The sequence below is a fragment of the Mirounga leonina genome, unplaced genomic scaffold (genome assembly GCF_011800145.1).
Source record: "Mirounga leonina isolate KUSES-001 unplaced genomic scaffold, KU_Mleo_1.0 Mir_92, whole genome shotgun sequence".
Classification (NCBI taxonomy): domain Eukaryota; kingdom Metazoa; phylum Chordata; class Mammalia; order Carnivora; family Phocidae; genus Mirounga; species Mirounga leonina.
Genome location: NW_023270852.1, coordinates 1,891,371 through 1,909,625, shown reverse-complemented (window position 1 = coordinate 1,909,625; position 18,255 = coordinate 1,891,371). Strand labels below are relative to the sequence as shown.

At 36.8% G+C, this 18,255-nt stretch overlaps 1 protein-coding gene across 3 annotated transcripts in view; it reads right to left on the bottom strand.

Annotated features, from left to right (window-relative positions):
• Nucleotides 1-18,255, bottom strand: part of SOX6 (SRY-box transcription factor 6) — a 602,615-nt gene that overhangs the window by 13,166 nt on the left and 571,194 nt on the right. For all 3 annotated transcript variants that reach the window (XM_034995170.1, XM_034995171.1, XM_034995169.1), the window contains 2 exons: nucleotides 7,742-7,975; nucleotides 4,899-5,115 (listed from right to left, as the gene is read on the bottom strand). In XM_034995170.1, coding sequence (XP_034851061.1) covers nucleotides 4,899-5,115; nucleotides 7,742-7,975 — 451 coding nt within the window. The remainder of the gene's footprint in view (nucleotides 1-4,898; nucleotides 5,116-7,741; nucleotides 7,976-18,255) is intronic.

The following is an 18,255-nucleotide window of genomic DNA, read 5'->3' as shown; positions in this document are numbered from 1 at the left end:
AACTATTATTTGTTAATATGTTTATGTATGCGTCTGGTTTCTCTGACTCTAACACTCTCTGAAAGCTCATTGTGTAGACGATTAATGCCTCATGTCCTACATTAATTTAGTACAGTGCTGGGCACATCACTGGTTTCAAATAAGCCCCTACCAATTGATGGACCGATCAATTAACAAAATGGAAAATCCAGCCAGCAGGCTCAAGCTTTGTCTACTGGAAATTACTTTCCTAAAAAGCATTTTTCCTTCCTTTACAGATCAATTGCAAAGTCAAAATTCAAACACTGCAGATTTCACAAACGGGAATAGCTGGAAAGTATTGGGCTTTACAAATAATGAATGTGCACATCAAAACAAAAGTTGTAGATGTTTGTAAAAGTACACACATGCAGCTGATATGAGCAGAGATGGCTAAGAATCCCTCCTCCCAGACCAAGTAAAGGGTAAAGCTGATCCTGATAGAGCTCACCAGTGTTGCATGGTTTCCAAATCACAAGAATATTCCTGGAGTATAGCCTAGCTTCGTCAATTGCAAAAAGACAAAACAAAACAAAACAACAACAAAAAAACCCCTAGGTATTAATTTGGCAAATCCCCCTTGTCTGCTGATCTTTCAGACTTTTACAGCATCTATAAATGAAGACAACGAAGTCTGTTTCATTAGGAGATAAGCCTACACATCGTACATCTTTGTAGTTGGTACTGCAGTAGGAAATGGAAATAATAACAATCTTTTTATATTGCCTGTTAGAGACCCTAATCCAGCTTTCTCTACAGGAGGACAATACTGAAAATAGTATGGCTAGCCTATGCTAATCAATTATATATTTAAGTATGTCATAGGTTTGATTCAACCTCTTTCGGATTAAGATCAAAATGGCAAATGTTCAAATCACTTCTAGCATAAGGCACTAGAATATAATTCTTTATAATGTGAGATACATGGTTGGCATGTAGCATTATTTTTCCAGAATAATAATATTTGCTCTGATTCAGGGCTTCCTATGTGCCAGACGTTGTTCTAAGCACTTTAGATAGATCAAGCTATTCAATCTTCAGAAGGGCCCAATGTTGTAGGTATTGTGGTCATTTCTCCATTCTATTTATGAGGAAATTGAGATACGGAGACTTTAAATAAGTTTCTCAAGGGCAAGTGGAGACTTCAGAGGAATAAAGATTGCTGTTTATGAGTTGTTAGAGCCAGGAATAAGCAGATCTGGTATTTGAGACAGAACAGTCTGGCTCCAGAATCAGGTCCGTAACCACTGCACTACATAGCCTTTAAAGAGTTTGTAGGCTGTAAGTGAAGGATGTGTATAAGGGTAGAAATGTCACATGGTTGACATTCACACAAGCCTGGTTTAAATCTCAGCTCTGCAATTTACTAGCTGTGTGGCCTTGGACAAATTACTTAACATCTCTGAACCCTGTGTTTTTCAACCCCATAGTGAGGATGATACTGCTCATCTTGTAAATTTGCTGTATTTGCAATAATCTGTATAAAGCACCCATCACGGTATATAGTATATAGTAAGTATTCAATAATTTACCATTATTATTATTTAAAAAGTAGCCCAAGATTTGATATTTTATAGTACCTGGTAATTCTCTATGAGTTCACAGGTAAATTACTGAATAAACTTCAAATAAGTGGAAGTACATTGGGCCAGAATTCTTTGGGAAAAGACAATGTTGTCGCTGCATGTACCCTAATGAATATCATTTCAACATTAATAGCACTCATCGAAATTATTTAACATTCTAATATTTAACCTGTTGATCAAAGGGGTTAAATCTAAGGTAAGAGCTAACCTTACTCTGATTCATATTATTGGTAAATTTATTTCATAATAGCTGAGTGGAAAAAATAAATCTAACTCACTGAACTTTTAGTTGTATCATCAGTAAAATGCATGACAATGCTGAGTGATATATGTCATTGTATTGGCTCGAAAGTTATGATAGTCTTTTCAGAATCAGCTATAAAAATTGATCTCACCCCCATTCCCTCAAGAAGTCAATAGCAATCTTTGAATTTCTTGTTTCTTTTCCCTCTTGTAATAACCTCACATCTAATGAAGATGAATTTCCAAAGATGAACCCCGGGGAGTTGATAATCTATCAAATACAACTACTTAAAAGAGAATACTAATCCTTAAGTAGAAATAATACCTGGCTTTAGGTTGCAAATATTACCAAAGCTGGGCAGAGGGAAATACTCAGCATTGAAAATTAAAGAACAAGACATTCCGGCCATTGCCTGCACATCAGTAACCCCACTCCGCGGTCCAAAATGACCCTTCCATAAAGGAACCCCTACACTACCAGGAACAGGATCCTTAGTCTCTCAATTTCAAAGCTCCTTTAACCAACTGAGCCACCCAGGCGCCCAAGAAAGTAGCCTCAGAACAAGAGTCCAGGGCACCCGGGAACGGTCTCCCATCCAAGTCCTGACCGGATCCGACCCTGCTTAGCTTCCGAGAGCAGAAGAGATGCACTGCCATCAGGCCGCTAGGGCCATAGGCTCAAAGCTCCTTTAAAGCCATCACGTACCACAACCAAAGGTCCTGGGAGCTCTTTTCCAAGTGGCACAGCCATACACATAACTAGGCCAGAATGGGGCGATGAGGCATGTTCTGAGTAAGGACAACTCCTCAGTCATTAGGCATGATGGAGGCAGAGACCCAGAATTAAACCTTGATTCTTTCTCACCTTTTGGCAGCCACAGGACCTTGATTTATCTTATTTAGAGGACTGCATGTCATTATTTATTTAGAGGAATATGTGATTTGTATATCTAAAATGTCTAGTGTATAGGATATAGTGGACACTAAATGATAGATGCTGTTGAGTTGTTTTAATTTTTAAAATTTGACCTGCATTGTCATGTGTTGAGGTATTTTGATCCAGAGCTACTTCAATGCACCCTCTGGTAAAGGAAAATAAATCAGATAGAATTACTGCATCTCATATTTTCAAATAAGTATCAGGGAACTAAAATGGTACCTCTGACAGCCTTCCAGATTATGGCAAAAGACACCCATTATGTATCATTAGATACACAGAGACATGACATGAAAAAAGAGTGGGAGTCACAAAGGATCTCAAACTTAAACTTTGATTCTCTGCTCAAAGGAGATTATATACAGTCTCAGAGACAGAATTAAAAGAAGACATTTATCACACAGTTAAAATAAATGTGTATTTTGTTTCATGTGACTGTGCTTCTCAAAGTGCACTATGAATTGGTATTTTTCATAAATCGTCTAAATCGCCAGTAAATAGCCTACTTATACTGCACTGTACTTCCGGTGTTAAAAGCATTATTTTTAAAAATGCAAACATTTATAATACAGGAAGATTTGATAAACCTATTTTGGCATGGCTTCATCTGTTAATAGATTGTGATTCTCAAATAACGAAGTAGCTTAAGCCTCCTTTTACCTCGAAAAAGGTCTGCCACAGTGTAAAGAAACTCACTGACTCTCTGCTATGATCTAAAATATAGTTTTATTGTGATAGTAAATCCATATTTAATAGTAATGATAATGATAAAAACTCACCTTTATTGCTAATGTACTAAGCACTATAAAAGTATTTTCAAAAGCACTGCCTCACTGAATCCTCCCTACAATTGTACGAGATAGGTGCTATTATTTATTTCATTTTGTACATGAGGAAACAGAGGCTCAGAGAAGTTCAATAACTTGCCCAGGTGGGTGGCACAGTGCTTGAACCTCAGCAGTCAAACTCTGGAGCCCACGCTCCTCTCCAGAATTCTCTAGGGTAGGGCACAGATTCATGACCCAGACTGCTTTCACCGGCCCTTTTTGTGTGTGTGTGTGTGTTCTACTTACTATTCCAAATTAATTTTATGCTTCTAAACACATGCTTCCGAAACCAACTTTCTATTCCGTGATGTTATTTTTTAGTGCCCTTAAAAATAAACAGCTCTTTACTTTTCCTCTAAGGCACATCTTTTCCTCACCTGCAGGGGAAGCTGTCCCATTTCCCTGCCATATAATAGCTCCTCCATGCTCCCCCTGGTTAACAGTGAATCCAGCTGCCTTTTCCTTACTCCTCTCTCTTAAGGCCTCTCCCAAGTATCTTCCCAATCGGATTGCAGCTGCCTCAGGCCAGTGCCTCCAGAAAGGTCCTCTGGTTTGTCACCCCCTGTGCTCCTCAGCCTGGGCATGCTGGAACCTACAGGCATCTGCACCCCCACTTATCCCAACTGCTGTGGTTACAAGGAGCCTCTTTTCAATGCAGACAGCCAGTCAGCCAAGTCGAAATTTATACCAGAAATCTATTACCTAATTTTTAAACAAAATGACATGAAATCAGACTTGAAGATACCAAAAACATGTCTAGTTTCTGATTTAAGCAAGAAAATCCACATTGTTATTGCTTCCACCACAGAATAATTTACTGCAACAGGAGTTCTGGATCTTATGCCAAAAATGAGGTCCTCTAACCAATGTCAAGGCCAATTATCTTGTGGGAGATCCCACAACAAAAGCAGACTATTGTGATTAGAATCAGAAGCACCACCCAGAGAAGCTGGAAAGCTTCTGGGGATTTCTGAAGTTATTTTTTATTCCTTCTCCCTGTATGTCTGCTTAAATAAACTACCAGCAACTTTGTGTGTGGGCACGGAACATCTTAGATTAGTTCGGGAGACAAGGAGAGGGGTGACCAGGTTTGTTTTGAGCTGTTGAGCAGGAGCCAGACTGCAAGACTCTGTGTGTGTGTGTGTGTGTGTGTGACTGCAAAGATCACCACAGCCAAGGTCTCCATCTCCTCCCTTCCCTAATCTTCCCAAACACACTGCCGGTAGCCATCCTGCGGTTTCCTACAGGGAAGGGAAAGTCCAGGTGGCTACATTCTGGAACACTCACCCCACAGTAAAGAACTGCCTCATCTCCTGCCTCCGAGACCTCATGAGTTGCTTATACTCCCCGATCCGGAGCTTTTTGCCATCAACAATGCAGGTGCGCTTCGGTCGAGGTTTGTATTTATAGTTCGGGTACTTCTCTAAGTGGATCTTGCTTAGCCGGGCCTGCTCTTCATAGTAAGGTTGCTTCTCTTGGTTGGACATGGATTTCCAGCGAGACCCTAAACATAAAAACAGCCTTCAGTACCCAACTGGTCAAGGCAACATGTTGCTGGCAAATACTGTATATACCGTCCCACTGCGTCACTCACCTGTGTTCTGGGTAGCTCCTACCACCACATATCACTGAGCCTCCCAAGTAGTGTAAAGAGCAAAGAATAATTTTGCATGTGATACATTTATTACATTATTTCTGTCGATAGCTTCAAGCTGGTGCTACAAAAGGTATATTGTTTTAAAACATGTCTGTTGCTTATAGATCACCCCCAACGCCAAGGTCCTTCCCCCATCTATCTGTCTATCTCTCTCAAAGGGTGAAAAACCTAAACTTCCAAAGCATACTCTCAAGGCGGATGGGATTCTCAGAAAAAGCTCTCCTGGTTCCAAAGATTCAAACATCTCCCACCCTTGTCCAAGCATCTTTAGGGAAGCTACTCCGTGATAAGATGTCAGCAGATGTTGATATCCTTCCATATATAAAAACCCACTGAGCACACCGTCTCCCCTGGCCCAGGGTAATTAAAAAGCCTAAACCCTACCTAAGAAGTTCTAGCTTTCAAACCGGAAGGTACAGTTGGAATTCTATATACCATTTTCAAGTACTATAAACTTTCATTCAAAGCTGTACCAATGACAGCACAAAAATTTTTAATGTGGTTTATAGAGGAAGAAGGAAAAGTATTCACTTCTCTAATATTGTTTATAAAGAATTATCTAAACACTTGACGAAGAAGGGATGTGTTTTTTTACATGTATCAAATTGCATTTTTGTGTCTCGCTGGTGAATAAAGCAGTAACAGCTGTGCTGACTGGATGTTAGCTATTCTTCAGTGGAGATTTTTCATACATAAACAAATGGAAAGTTGTACAAATATTCTCTGTAGCCAGCAATATCCTGGTCTGCTTTAATAGCACATCCATCCCTGTTCTTTCCTGATTGTTGTGCAAAAGTTGTGTAGACAGTCTATGCAGATCGGCTTCTCTGGGTTCTGCTGACTCCCAGTAGCTTAAAGCCCCAGTTCACAGGGGATTCTTGGTGCTCTTGAAATGCTTGTGCTTTAAAGTGTATATTTTCATGAATACACTTACTATGTTCTTAATAATTTTTTTTCACAGAATGCACACCAATAATATAGATTCCCCACAGCTGCCAAAATGGAAACAGAGAGGTTCTGTGCCCATCTAAGAGCCTACTCATGCTGCTATTAAAATGGCAAAAAAAAAAAAAAAAAAAAGAAAAAAGAAAAAAGAAAGGAAGAAAGAAAAAGAAAGAAAGAAAAAAGAAAAAGAAAAAAAAAGAAAATTCCAAAGTTAGGTATCAAACTTCAAGGACAGAGAAACACTGATTTTCTTTTAAATGTCTATTAACTAGAAAAAAAAATTTAATATATCCATGAGGAGCATTTTGGTTTGAAAGGTACTTAAGTTGAAAAGGAATAACACTATCCCTGCACATATCTCAGAAATCCTAAAAATGACACCCCGCTTAATCGTAATGACATTTAGTATCCATCTTGAAATTCAAAAATCAAAAGGGAAAAACTTATTTTTTTTAACATTTCACCACTATTTGATCTTATGTATGTTTTAAATTTTCTTTGAGGTTACTGCCTCCCCATGTCTCTGAATCAAGTTAAATTATTTATACAGTGACAAAACATGTGTATTTGTGTATGTCCAGATCACCGATATTTACTAAGGTTAAATATTTATTGCTTTTGAACAAAACATTTAAAAAACGAAAACCACAGTTTAAGTCTCTAATGTTTTTCAGCATCTTAAACGGCTCCTTTTGAGATTTTGTCACATCATGACAGCTTAAATAGAACAGTGCCTTCTGTGTTTTTTCTTTTTAAAGAGGAAACATGTTGACTGTAATGCTGCATATTGAATAAAATATGTTGAACACATGTTGAACACAACATGTTGAACACAATAATTCCAAACTGTATCATCCGCACTAGGCAAGCTTTACGCTCACAGAACGAGGCTTGAGTTTAATCCTGAGAAGCGGGAGAATCACCCTGGCAATTGACCACAAAATGGGCCTCTGCCCTGTGGTCTGTGTGTTCAAGTCTCTGCTCTGAAATCCGAACTAGTCATATCTTATTAAAGTAAGTGCAGTTTCATTTTACAAGTTTTAAAGTTATCATTTGAGGCACTGTTCAACACTTCAGGAATTTCACACTATTTGGGGGCTCACCCCAGGTCCTGATGAGTCTTTCAGAGGGACACAGGAACCCAAGAACCCTGAAGCAGAGAACTGTAGGATCTGTGCATGTTTCTGAGGTTTCGCAGCAACTTACGGATTGAAGAAGGCTGAATAAGAGGGGATAAAGCTTGTCTCCATGATTCCTGTTTAGCAGTGACCTCTCCAAGTGGCCGAAGTCACAGTATATAACAGACTGTACAATAAATTTTTAGTCAGTCCTTCCCTGGCACCAGTGGATGTGTAACCCCTAAACCTAAATGGACACAGAGATGATGACGAAGACTCCCGAGGCAGCTTGCTGAGCTACATCTAATGTCTGCAAACCACAGTCTCCCTGAGGTGCCAGGTGATGCCCCTGTTTTCCACTCTCGGGGCACCCGGGGGGGTAGAAGGTCAGCATCAGAGACTGCACTCACCTAAGATTTTGCTAATGTTGGAGTTATGCATGTCGGGGAAGGCCTGAAGGATTTTCCTCCGCTCATCCTTCGCCCAAACCATGAAAGCATTCATTGGTCGCTTGATGTGGGGCTCGCTGCTGGCCCGGCTGCGGGCATCCCTGTAGACTCGCGCTTCAGCCACAGTGGCGCCTCCTGTTGGCCAACAATAATACTGCTGTAGTTTAGCTGCAGAGCCATTCATTGCTTTACTTCCTGTAATGTCAGGGCAGGAAGAACAAGACGGGTGCAAAGCGTTATTATCTGAGTAACGTAACACAGCTTGCCGCCTGGTGCAGCTGTTTTCCCTAGGCCCTTCTCTTCTTTTTAAGTGACTCTTGGAGGAAGAGCGTTTCAAATGACAATTCTATAGGCCCTTCTGATGGAGGCCTCAAAGACACGCTGGGCAGAATTAATTTTGTATGTTTTTATACACCTAGTACATTTTTACTACAATAAAAATGCAGGTGGTGATTTAGCAATGATTGGCTTTATTTTACAGTAACCTTTCCTGTTGTGATTCCTCCCTTCAAAAGCAGGCTCCCATCTATCATTTTAGCCTCCTTTGCCAAAAATTGCAGCACTTCAAACTATCTCTTTACCTCAAATACCATTCTCTCACACAATATTATGCCTTGTCCAGTGCTCCTCTCAGTGCCTGGAAGCCCCTTCTCCTCCTTCTTCATGAAATCCCACCAAGTCCCACTCATCCTTCAAGGCCTATTCGAATGTGGTGTGTCTCACGAATTAATTAATTCAATACAAAATATTAATTGAGCAATCACTGAGTGAGGCATTATGTCAGGGGTTGGGGATGCAAAGGTAAATAAAACAGACCCTGCTTTTAGGGAGCACACAGATCAGAGGGGGTACAGACCCCAGGCAATTATCACAGAGTGTACGATCAGTGTTGTGATACTGAAGTAAAGCAGGGCGCCAAGAGGGCATCCGACAAGACAGCCGGCTAGTGCCTCTTAGGAGAGGCGATGTCTAACCTCTGTCGTGGAGGATGAATAAAGATCAGCACGTGAATAGGGCAGGGCTGTAAAGACAAATGGGAAGGGTAATTCAGGCCATAGGAACAGCATTTGCAATGATGTTCCCTGGGCTGCTTTCATTCCTCTTTCTTTTATGCTACATGCTCCAAAGTAATTACTTGTTTATGTGACTATCTCTCTCTAATCTTTCCACTCCATCCCCAGGAATATGAAACCCCTAAAGTTGGTGTTTATGTTGTAGTCATTCTTGTATCCCCAGGATTTCCTGCATAATAGATATTCAATAAATATTTATTAAGTAAAAGATTGGTTTTCAACTTCTATGCAAACTAGTAGACTAAAAGGCATTTATTTCAAGGGTCCTGATACGTTTTTCTGCTGCTTAAGAGTAGTTCCTAAACATTCTCCCATGAAACTCTATCTAAATCTCTGATATTTTATCATTTCTGAAGAGGTGACTCTAGCTAGTAACATACTAGATTGAAATCTCCTTGAGAATATGGCAAGAACTGGCTCTCGTTCACTGTGGTATCTCTAGGTTCTAGGAAAGCACTTGGCATATAGAGTTGTAATTAGTAAACTGTGTTAAATTAATGAATGATTGGATAAATGAATGAATAAATGAATGAACATAGCTCTTGCTTGTTTTCATGAATCCTACTAGCATGACACACGGAAGTATGCTCTGCAATGTGGCATCTACTAAATATCCCCCTATAGATTGAAAAACTTCTATAGCTAAATGTAAAGTGTTTGGACTGATGGGCTCAGTCAGGGTTTCTGCTGCATAAACAGGAAAGCCTACTCCCAAAAGTTTAGCAGCAAAATATACATTAAAACCAACATTTCCACTTTCTGGAAAAAGTAAAGCCTTTCAGCTCAGTGGAGTGATTATACAGGAACAACATGACCCAATCAATCTCTGGCCCTTCTACTCTATTTCTAGATACCTTGATTAAGTAGAAATTTGTTTGTGTCAGAGCTAGTAATAAATTAGAACATTAAAGTGCACTATTATTTGACAAATATGATCATCATTTATAGCAAACAAAAGACAGGATAAAAGGGCCTAACTGGTTAATATTATCAATTCTTTTCTAAACATGAAAGAGGGCAGAGGGGCCACTATTTGAAGACCATGCAAAAATAATATATTTTATAAACATCCCTTCTTTTCAGCCTACTAGACAGAATGATCCCTTACCTGAAAAGTCTCAGATCCCAAGATGCATAACTAATCTGCTACCTTTTTGCCACCATACCCACAGTACATTAATTTCATTTAAAATGCACTGACCATACAGGATAAATTGATTTCACTTTATATGGGTTTGACAGCCATGTTTATTGTGCAGTGAAATGTAGTGTAGCTTCCAGCTGACAATATCCATCAACACAGGGCAATATGCTGACTGCTGGGCCAGATGAAGGCATACATTACTCTGGAAGTGAAACACTCATTCAGATACGACAGTGTCTTCTCCTGAGGATCACCATGGTAATTTATGATGCCCTCAGTGCCATTACTTTACAACTGACATGGATTCAGCAATTTATATACTTGCATGCATACACATAAAAGGAGACAGGCTTGTGGAGAATGTCAGATACAAAAACATTTCAATATTATTCTAAGTTAACTACTATGCCACAGGTGATTAACATTTGATTAACATTGAGATCTGCTTTTACTGTCATAGCTTTCTCTCCACCTCTAGCAAAACCAAATAGTCAGCTTCCATTTATTTATTCATTTAAAAGATGTATTTCATTGTGAATGGGAAGTTTTACTCTCTGATGGACTGAGAGAAATCATGGTGGATTTTTAGACCTTGGTCTTAAGTAGATCTTCTACTCCATACCAACTGATTCTCCCAGACATGTCTTACATAGGCCCCATCTCTCTCTCATTCCATACCTCAGTCTTAACATAGCCTTCCTATTCCCTTCTATCTTACTAAATTCTACTCTTTTCCAAGGGATAGACTCAGGTCCCACCCCACCAACTACCCTATATTGACCTTGCCCCTTTCTCCCATAGTACATACAGTCTACATGACACTGACAGTGAATTAATTACACAGCAGATATCTAGGACTCACAATAAATGTTCCCATAAATTTAGAAATTCAAGCATAGTACAGTACAAAGTATAAAAATGTGAATTAGGAAATGGAAAATAGGAATGCTCCAAGGCAGGCATGCATCCCTTTTTTCTTGCCTCCTCTCCTCTCTTCTAAGGGAAGTCAAGTGAAAAATGAATGGGGACATCCTGACCTAAACTAGGACTGTTATATCAATGAACCAAGATTTGAGAAGAAGAGACTTATCCAGGGAGGCCAAGGTTTGAAACCACTTTTAAACCAGACCTGATATCTGATCAGAGTCAGAATTTTAAGAACATATTTAGGGCACAAAGCCAAAAGAATATTTAGAAAGTGTTCCTTAGCTTCCCTAAACTTTGCTTCATGAAACAAAATGGCTAAGGAATTATTGCTGCTGCAGTAGAAATACAGACCACTGGGTATGTGTGTATAAATTCAGAAGTTTTAAAACGAAGATTGTATATTATGTAAGCTTTTTTAAACACATAAGGAAAATTCTATAGACTACTACAGAATTGTTTTCAAAAGGCGTGCTATTAGTCTGAATAGTTGAAGCCTAAAATCCACCTTCTGTTATAATTAAAATCTACATTTCAAGTGTGACTTCATACTGCTTCATTCAAAAAAAAGCACTTCATTCTAAAATAGCCAACGTTCTGTGTTGGAATCCAGAATTGTCCTAGGGACTGTCTCACAATTCTATGAGGCAGCCTCATTTACTTTTAAGAGCAGAGGAATCATTTGTGAGTTCACTGTTCACGATATAGCTCCTCATGGAAAGCAGTTCGAAAAAGCCCAGACCCAAAGCTATGTACCTAAAAACTACTGCTTTCAGGCTGACCTAAGTGTCTTTAATTACAAGCAGTAGTAATCCTAAATGACAGTTCCTGGCAGGCCAGCAAGTCAACACCACCACACTAGGCACCACGGGAAAGCTGTGTTCCCTGCACTCCAGGAATTCCTGTTCTCTTCAGCTTCCCCAGGGGGCTTGGTTTGATGAATTCATCTTTTGTCTTCCCATATCATAGTTTGGGTAAAGACAAACTTTCAGTTAGACAAAGAAAGATAGTCCATGGGGAGAAAAGAGAAATTGCCAAGGCAAAGACTTCCTTAGAAATCTGTGATTTAAATGATTTAAAGAGAAGACAGAAAGTTGAGTTTTTCCAGGTGGGTTGGAAAGGCCAGTGTAACCATCATAGACTATGGCAATGGTCCTGAACTAATCCTAGAGAGGCCCCCTTCCTGGGTAAATTCCAAGGGTTATGTGAGTGAATGAGTAAGTGTTTGGTATGTGTATATATATAAAGTTCTCCCTAAGGAAAAACTTTGGCTAATTCTATAATGTGTCTAGTAATCATTTATTTATGCACTAATTCAGCAAACACTTGTGACAAATTTCAGATAGACCCAACATTGTGATTGGGTCTACAAAGAATGATAACACATGTGCCTTTTTTTAAAGGGATTTGGTCCAGTGAGGGAAACAGACACATAAATAGAAGATTACAAAACAGTATAAGTGCCAACAAAAGTAATTTAAAAAGACTATGAAAGCAGAGAAGAGAAGCTATTGATTTTGTTGGAATGAACAGAGATGATGATCAGGGAGGCCTCAGAGATGCCCTGGTGCTTGAGCAGCATCTTAAAGGAAGAAGAAAAATTTACCAGCAGGTATGAATTTGAAAGTATTCTAGGCTGGAGAATTAGTGTGAATAAAGTCACAAAAGATTGGTAAGGTTTTAGGGTATAAAAAGAAGCTGGCTATGCTTGGGCTTATAGAAAAAAATAGAGGAGTACTAAGAGACGAAATTAGAAATGTAAATAGGGGACAGACTGCTAAGTACCTTGAATGCCAAGCCAAGAAGTCTTTAAGGTTTTTAAGCAGGGTAGTGACATGAACAAATATATTCAAGGAGATATCAAAATGGAAACTAAATGAGAAATTCTCTCTGAATAGTCTCAATGATTACTAATGAACTAATAAATCTACCACTTATAATCTGTAATGTACAATATATAGTAAAGAACTACAAGTTGTGCAAACAACCACTAAAATACGACCTAGAGATAAAAACAACAAAACAAAACAGAACAAACAAATAAAACCTCAACAGAAAGAGAAACTGAGATGACTCACATAGTGTAATTAGCAAACAAGTACTTTAAGGTAACCATTATAAACATGTTTGAGAACTTAAAAGAAAAGATTGTCATAATGAATACATAGACAGGGTTGGGGGGAAACTCAGCAGAGAAAGTTAACTTGAAAGAGAAATGGAAACTCTAGAACTGAAAAGTATATTTGAGATGAAAATTCACTGATTGGATTTCACGGAAGTTTGGAGTGCAGATAAAGGGTCAGTGAACTTGAAAATACAACAAAAGAAATTATCTGGTCTCAAAAACTAAGGGAATAAAAAAAACTAAAAACATAAACACAGACTCAGCAATACGTAGAACACTATTAAGTGTCCTAAAATATGTGTAATTGAAGTTCCAAAAAGAAGAGAGAGAATCATGACTGAAAAATATTTGAAGAAACACTGGTTGAAAATTACTGGAACTTGGTGAGAATCATCAACTTACAGATTCAAGACATTCAGATAAATGCAGAAAGAATAAACTCAAAGAAAACCTAGACACTAGCCAAACTGCTGAAAAACAAAGACAAAGGGAAAGTTCCAGAGAAACAGGATATATTACAATATACAGTATATTACATACAAGGTAATAATAACATAAATGATCGCTGATTATAAGAAACAATGAAGGCCAGAAGACTATAGAACATCTTTAGAATGCTGAAATTAAATAAGTCAGTTCAGAGATTTACCTAGTGAGCATATGCTCCAAAAACGAATATTAAATACATTTTCAGATAAATGAAAGCTGAAAAAAATGTATTGCCTGCACACCCATACCAAAAGAGATACTCATGGAAATTATTCAAGATGAAGAAAAAGAACATCTGACAGAAACATACAGGAAGAAAGGAAGAGCACTAAGAATGGTAAATATGTGACTTAAAAAAACAACAACTTTGTTTTCTTCTCTGTATTTCATCAATAAGCAGCTGATTTTTAATGTTTTTCAAAGACAAGGGGCTACTTAATATAAAATATAACACTAGTGTGGAATTTATAACATATGAACTAGGTAAAACATGTGAGAACAATGGCACATTAGCACAAACGATAAGGGTAGCAAATGGAATTAAATTGCTAAAGGTTGCTTTATTTGTGAAAAGTGGTATAATTTTAACTATAAGAAGACTCAATTAAGGATTTATAGTAAATCACTAGAAACAACAACTAAACAAAATATAAAGAGGTATAGCTAAAATGTCAATAGAATAATTCAAATGGAAGACTGAAAAAGGACTCAAAAGGAGACAGTAAAATGAGAGACGATGGACTCTGAAAAACAAACTGAGGGTTCTAGAGGGGAGGGGGGTGGGAGGATGGGTTAGCCTGGTGGTGGGTACTGAGGAGGGCACATTCTGCATGGAGCACTGGGTGTTATGCACAAACAATGAATCATGGAACACTATATCTAAAACTAATGATGTAATGTATGGGGATTAACATAAGAATAAAAAAAATAATTAAAAAAAAAGGAGACAGTAAAAAGATCAGTGGTTTTGCCATGTGTCAGAGAAGGAGGGATGATGAGACAGGACACAGAGGATTTTTAGGGCAGTGAAAATACTCTGCATGATATCATAATGATGGATATGTTACTTTACATTTGTACAAAACCATAGAATGTACAATACCCAGAGTAAACACTAAGATAAACTATGGATTTGGGGTCATCATATGTCAAGATGGATCCACCCATTGAATGTACCACTCTCCTGGGGTTTATTGATAATGGGAAAGGCTATGCATGTCTGGGGAAAGGGAAATCCCTATACCTTCCCCTCAATTTTACTGTGAACCTTACACTGCTCTAAAGAAATAAAACCTTAATATTAATAGGATTCAATTAACTCAAAGGAAAGAAAAGAAAGACAGAAGGCCAAAAACTGAGGGAACAAACAGAAAACAAATAGCAAATTACAAGACTTAAGCCCATCAAATTCAATAATCACATTAAATATGAATAAATTAACTAATCCAACTAAAATCAGAGATTTTCAGAATGGATAAAGAGTTGAAATCAATGAAATGTAAACCAAACACAATAAAGACAATTTACAAGGCCACGGGTTAGTAATTTAAAAGCTCAATAAAATTGATAAACCCCTAGTAAGACTGATCAACAAAGAGAGAAAACAAAAATACCAATATTTGGATTGAAAGAGGGGATTTTACTATAGATACTACTCACATTAAGAGGATAATAAAAGATTATTGTGAATAACTTAATTCCAATAGACTTGACAACTTAGATAAAATGAACAAGACACAAACTACTAAAATTCACTCAAGAATAAATAGAAAACCTAAATACTCTTATAGCCAATAAAGAAACTATATTTATAGCCAACAACCTTCTCATGAAGAAACCTCCAGTCCCAATGGTTTCACTGGTAATCCTTTCAAATGTTTAAGGAAAAAGTAAAATAATTTTATATAAACTAAGAAAGTAGAGGTAAAAGGAACATTCCCCAAATTTATTTTATGAGGTGGCATTATACTCTGACAAAGATTTGAACATAAATGCAAAAATTCTTAATAAAATATTAACAAATTAAAGCCAGCAATATGTAAAATAGATAATAAATCATGACTAAGTAGGATTTATCTCAGGAATGTAAGTAATTTAACATCTGAAACCAGGCAATGTAATTCACTATATAACAAAAGAAAGGGAAAAAACATGACCATCACAATAGATTCAGAAAATGGTTTTAACAAAATTCAATACCCACTCATGTTAAAAACTCTCAGGAAACTAGTAACAGATGAGAACTTCCTCAGTCTGGTAAAGGGCATTTAAGAAAAACCTGTAGGACATCATACTTATTAGCAGACTACTGAATGCTTTCCCCTAAGAATGAAGAAGGCAGGGGATGTCTACTCTCACCATTGCTTACCAACACTCTTCTGCAGGTAGAGAAATAAAAAGCATACAGATTGGAAAAGAATAAGTAATGTTATTTGTATTCATAGACAACTGTTTACAAAGAAAATCCTAAGGACTCTGCAAAATAATTACTAAAACTAGTGAGTTTAGCAATATTGCAATACACAATATAAAAATACAGAAATCAACTGTATTCCTCTATACTAGCAGCAAACAACTAGAAAAATTTTTTTTAAGTTTACATTCCTAATAGTATCAGAAAATAAAATACTTGGGAATAAATTGAACCCAAAAAGTGTGCAAGACCTCTGCACTAAAAACAATACATTTGTCAATTAAATTAAAGAAGACCTAAATAAATAGAGGAATACACCACGTTCATAGATCAGAAGAGTCCATATGGTTAAGATGTTAATTCTTTCCAAATCTATCTCTGTATTCAACCCAATTCCAATAAAAAAATCACCAAAAGATAATTTTTTAAGAAATTAACATGTTGATTTTAAAATTTATATAAAAAATAAAGCAGTGAGAACAGCCAAAACAAACTGGAAAAAGTTGGAGGATTCAAAGTACTTGATTTCAAGACTTAGAGTAAAAATGTGACATTTTTTAAAACTAGAGTAAAAAAGACAGCATGATATTGGTATAAACATAGACAAATAGACCACTAGAATAGAATTCAAGAGTCCAGAATTAAACCCTCACATATATGGTCAATTTTCAATGCAGACTTAGGCTCTTAAAGTAGGAAACGATAGTCTTTTCAACAAATAGTGCTAAAACAAGGGGATAAATATGTGGAAAAAAAATAAACCTTGACCTCTTATCACATACTACCCCCAACAATTAATTTGAGATGAATCATAAAAAAACCAAAGGAAAAACTCAATGAATACATAAGAGAACATTTTAGTGACCTTGGAGTAAGTAAAGATTCTTAGAGGTAGCCTATAAAGAAATAACTATACAAGAAAAATGGTAAGTTGAACTTTATCAAATTAAGACTCTGCTCATCAAAAGTTGTTTAAAAAATGAAATGTCAAAGCACAGACTGGGAAGAAATATTCATAATACACATATCTGACAAGAACTTGTATCAAGAATATATGAAGAACTTCTACAGAAAAACAATCTAATTTAAAAATGGGTAAAAGGCATGAACACTTTACAAAACAGAAGATGAACATGGTGTATTCCTCTATTTATTTATGTCTTCTTTAATTTAACTAACAAATGTACTGTTTTTAGTGCAGAGATCTTAAGCAATTTTTTTGGTTCAATTTATTCCCAACTATTTCATTTTCTGATGCTATTAGGAATGTAATATATATATAGTTATGGCCAATGAGCACATGAAAAGGTGTTACATATCATTAGTCATCAGGAAAATAGAAATTAAAACCACAATAGATACCACTTCCCACCCACTAGAATGGCTTACAACACTACACATTGGCAAGAATATGGAGCAACTGGAACTCTAATATGTTGATGTTGAAAGTGTAAAATGGTGTAACCATCTTGGGAAACAGTTTGGCAGTTTCTTATAAAGTAAAATATATACTACCAATGACTCAGCATTTCCACTCTTAGGTACTTACCCAAAACAAATAAAAACTTTGTCCAGAAATAGATTTATGTAAGAATATCATAGCAGTTTTATTCATCATAACCAAAAACTGAAAATAACTGGAGAATGGATAAATTGTGGCATAGCCATACAAGGGGATACTATTCAAAGTAAAATTGTTTTAACTCTTAGTTAAAAAAAAGAACCAAAATAAAATAGAAAGCCAAACAAACAAAAGGGATCTTTTCCTGAAAGGTTTTTCTTCTCTGTGGACCTGAGTTTATGGCATATTCAGGCCATTGTGAACTCAAAAAGTTGGTCTCATTTACCAAAAAACTAAAAAATAAATAAATAACAATAATGAAAATTAAAAAATATATATTAAGAATGGCAAAAAAAGCTTCTTAATAAAAAGAAACATAAATATATACCATTGGATTGCTTGGCAATCACAATATTTTAGGCTATTACAGTCTATCAATAGAATAGTTGATTTTCTCCTGTGGGATTCTGGAAAGAGTTACATGATACAGTTAATAGTCCCTTATTTGGGTTAATAGAAATAATGATAATGAGTGCATCAGAAACAAAAATATAGAAGATGAAGGAATTTCAGAAGGGGGCTTGAAAAATTAGGAAAGATAGAAGGTATTAATTTCACCATGTTTATCCCACCAAATCTATCTTACTATTGTAGAAGCCTAATACACAGTGTTGTAGAAACGGCTGACAGTTGTCTCTCTCTGATTATGGAAGTTCTGCAAACTTCTCATTTCACTTACTGCCAGA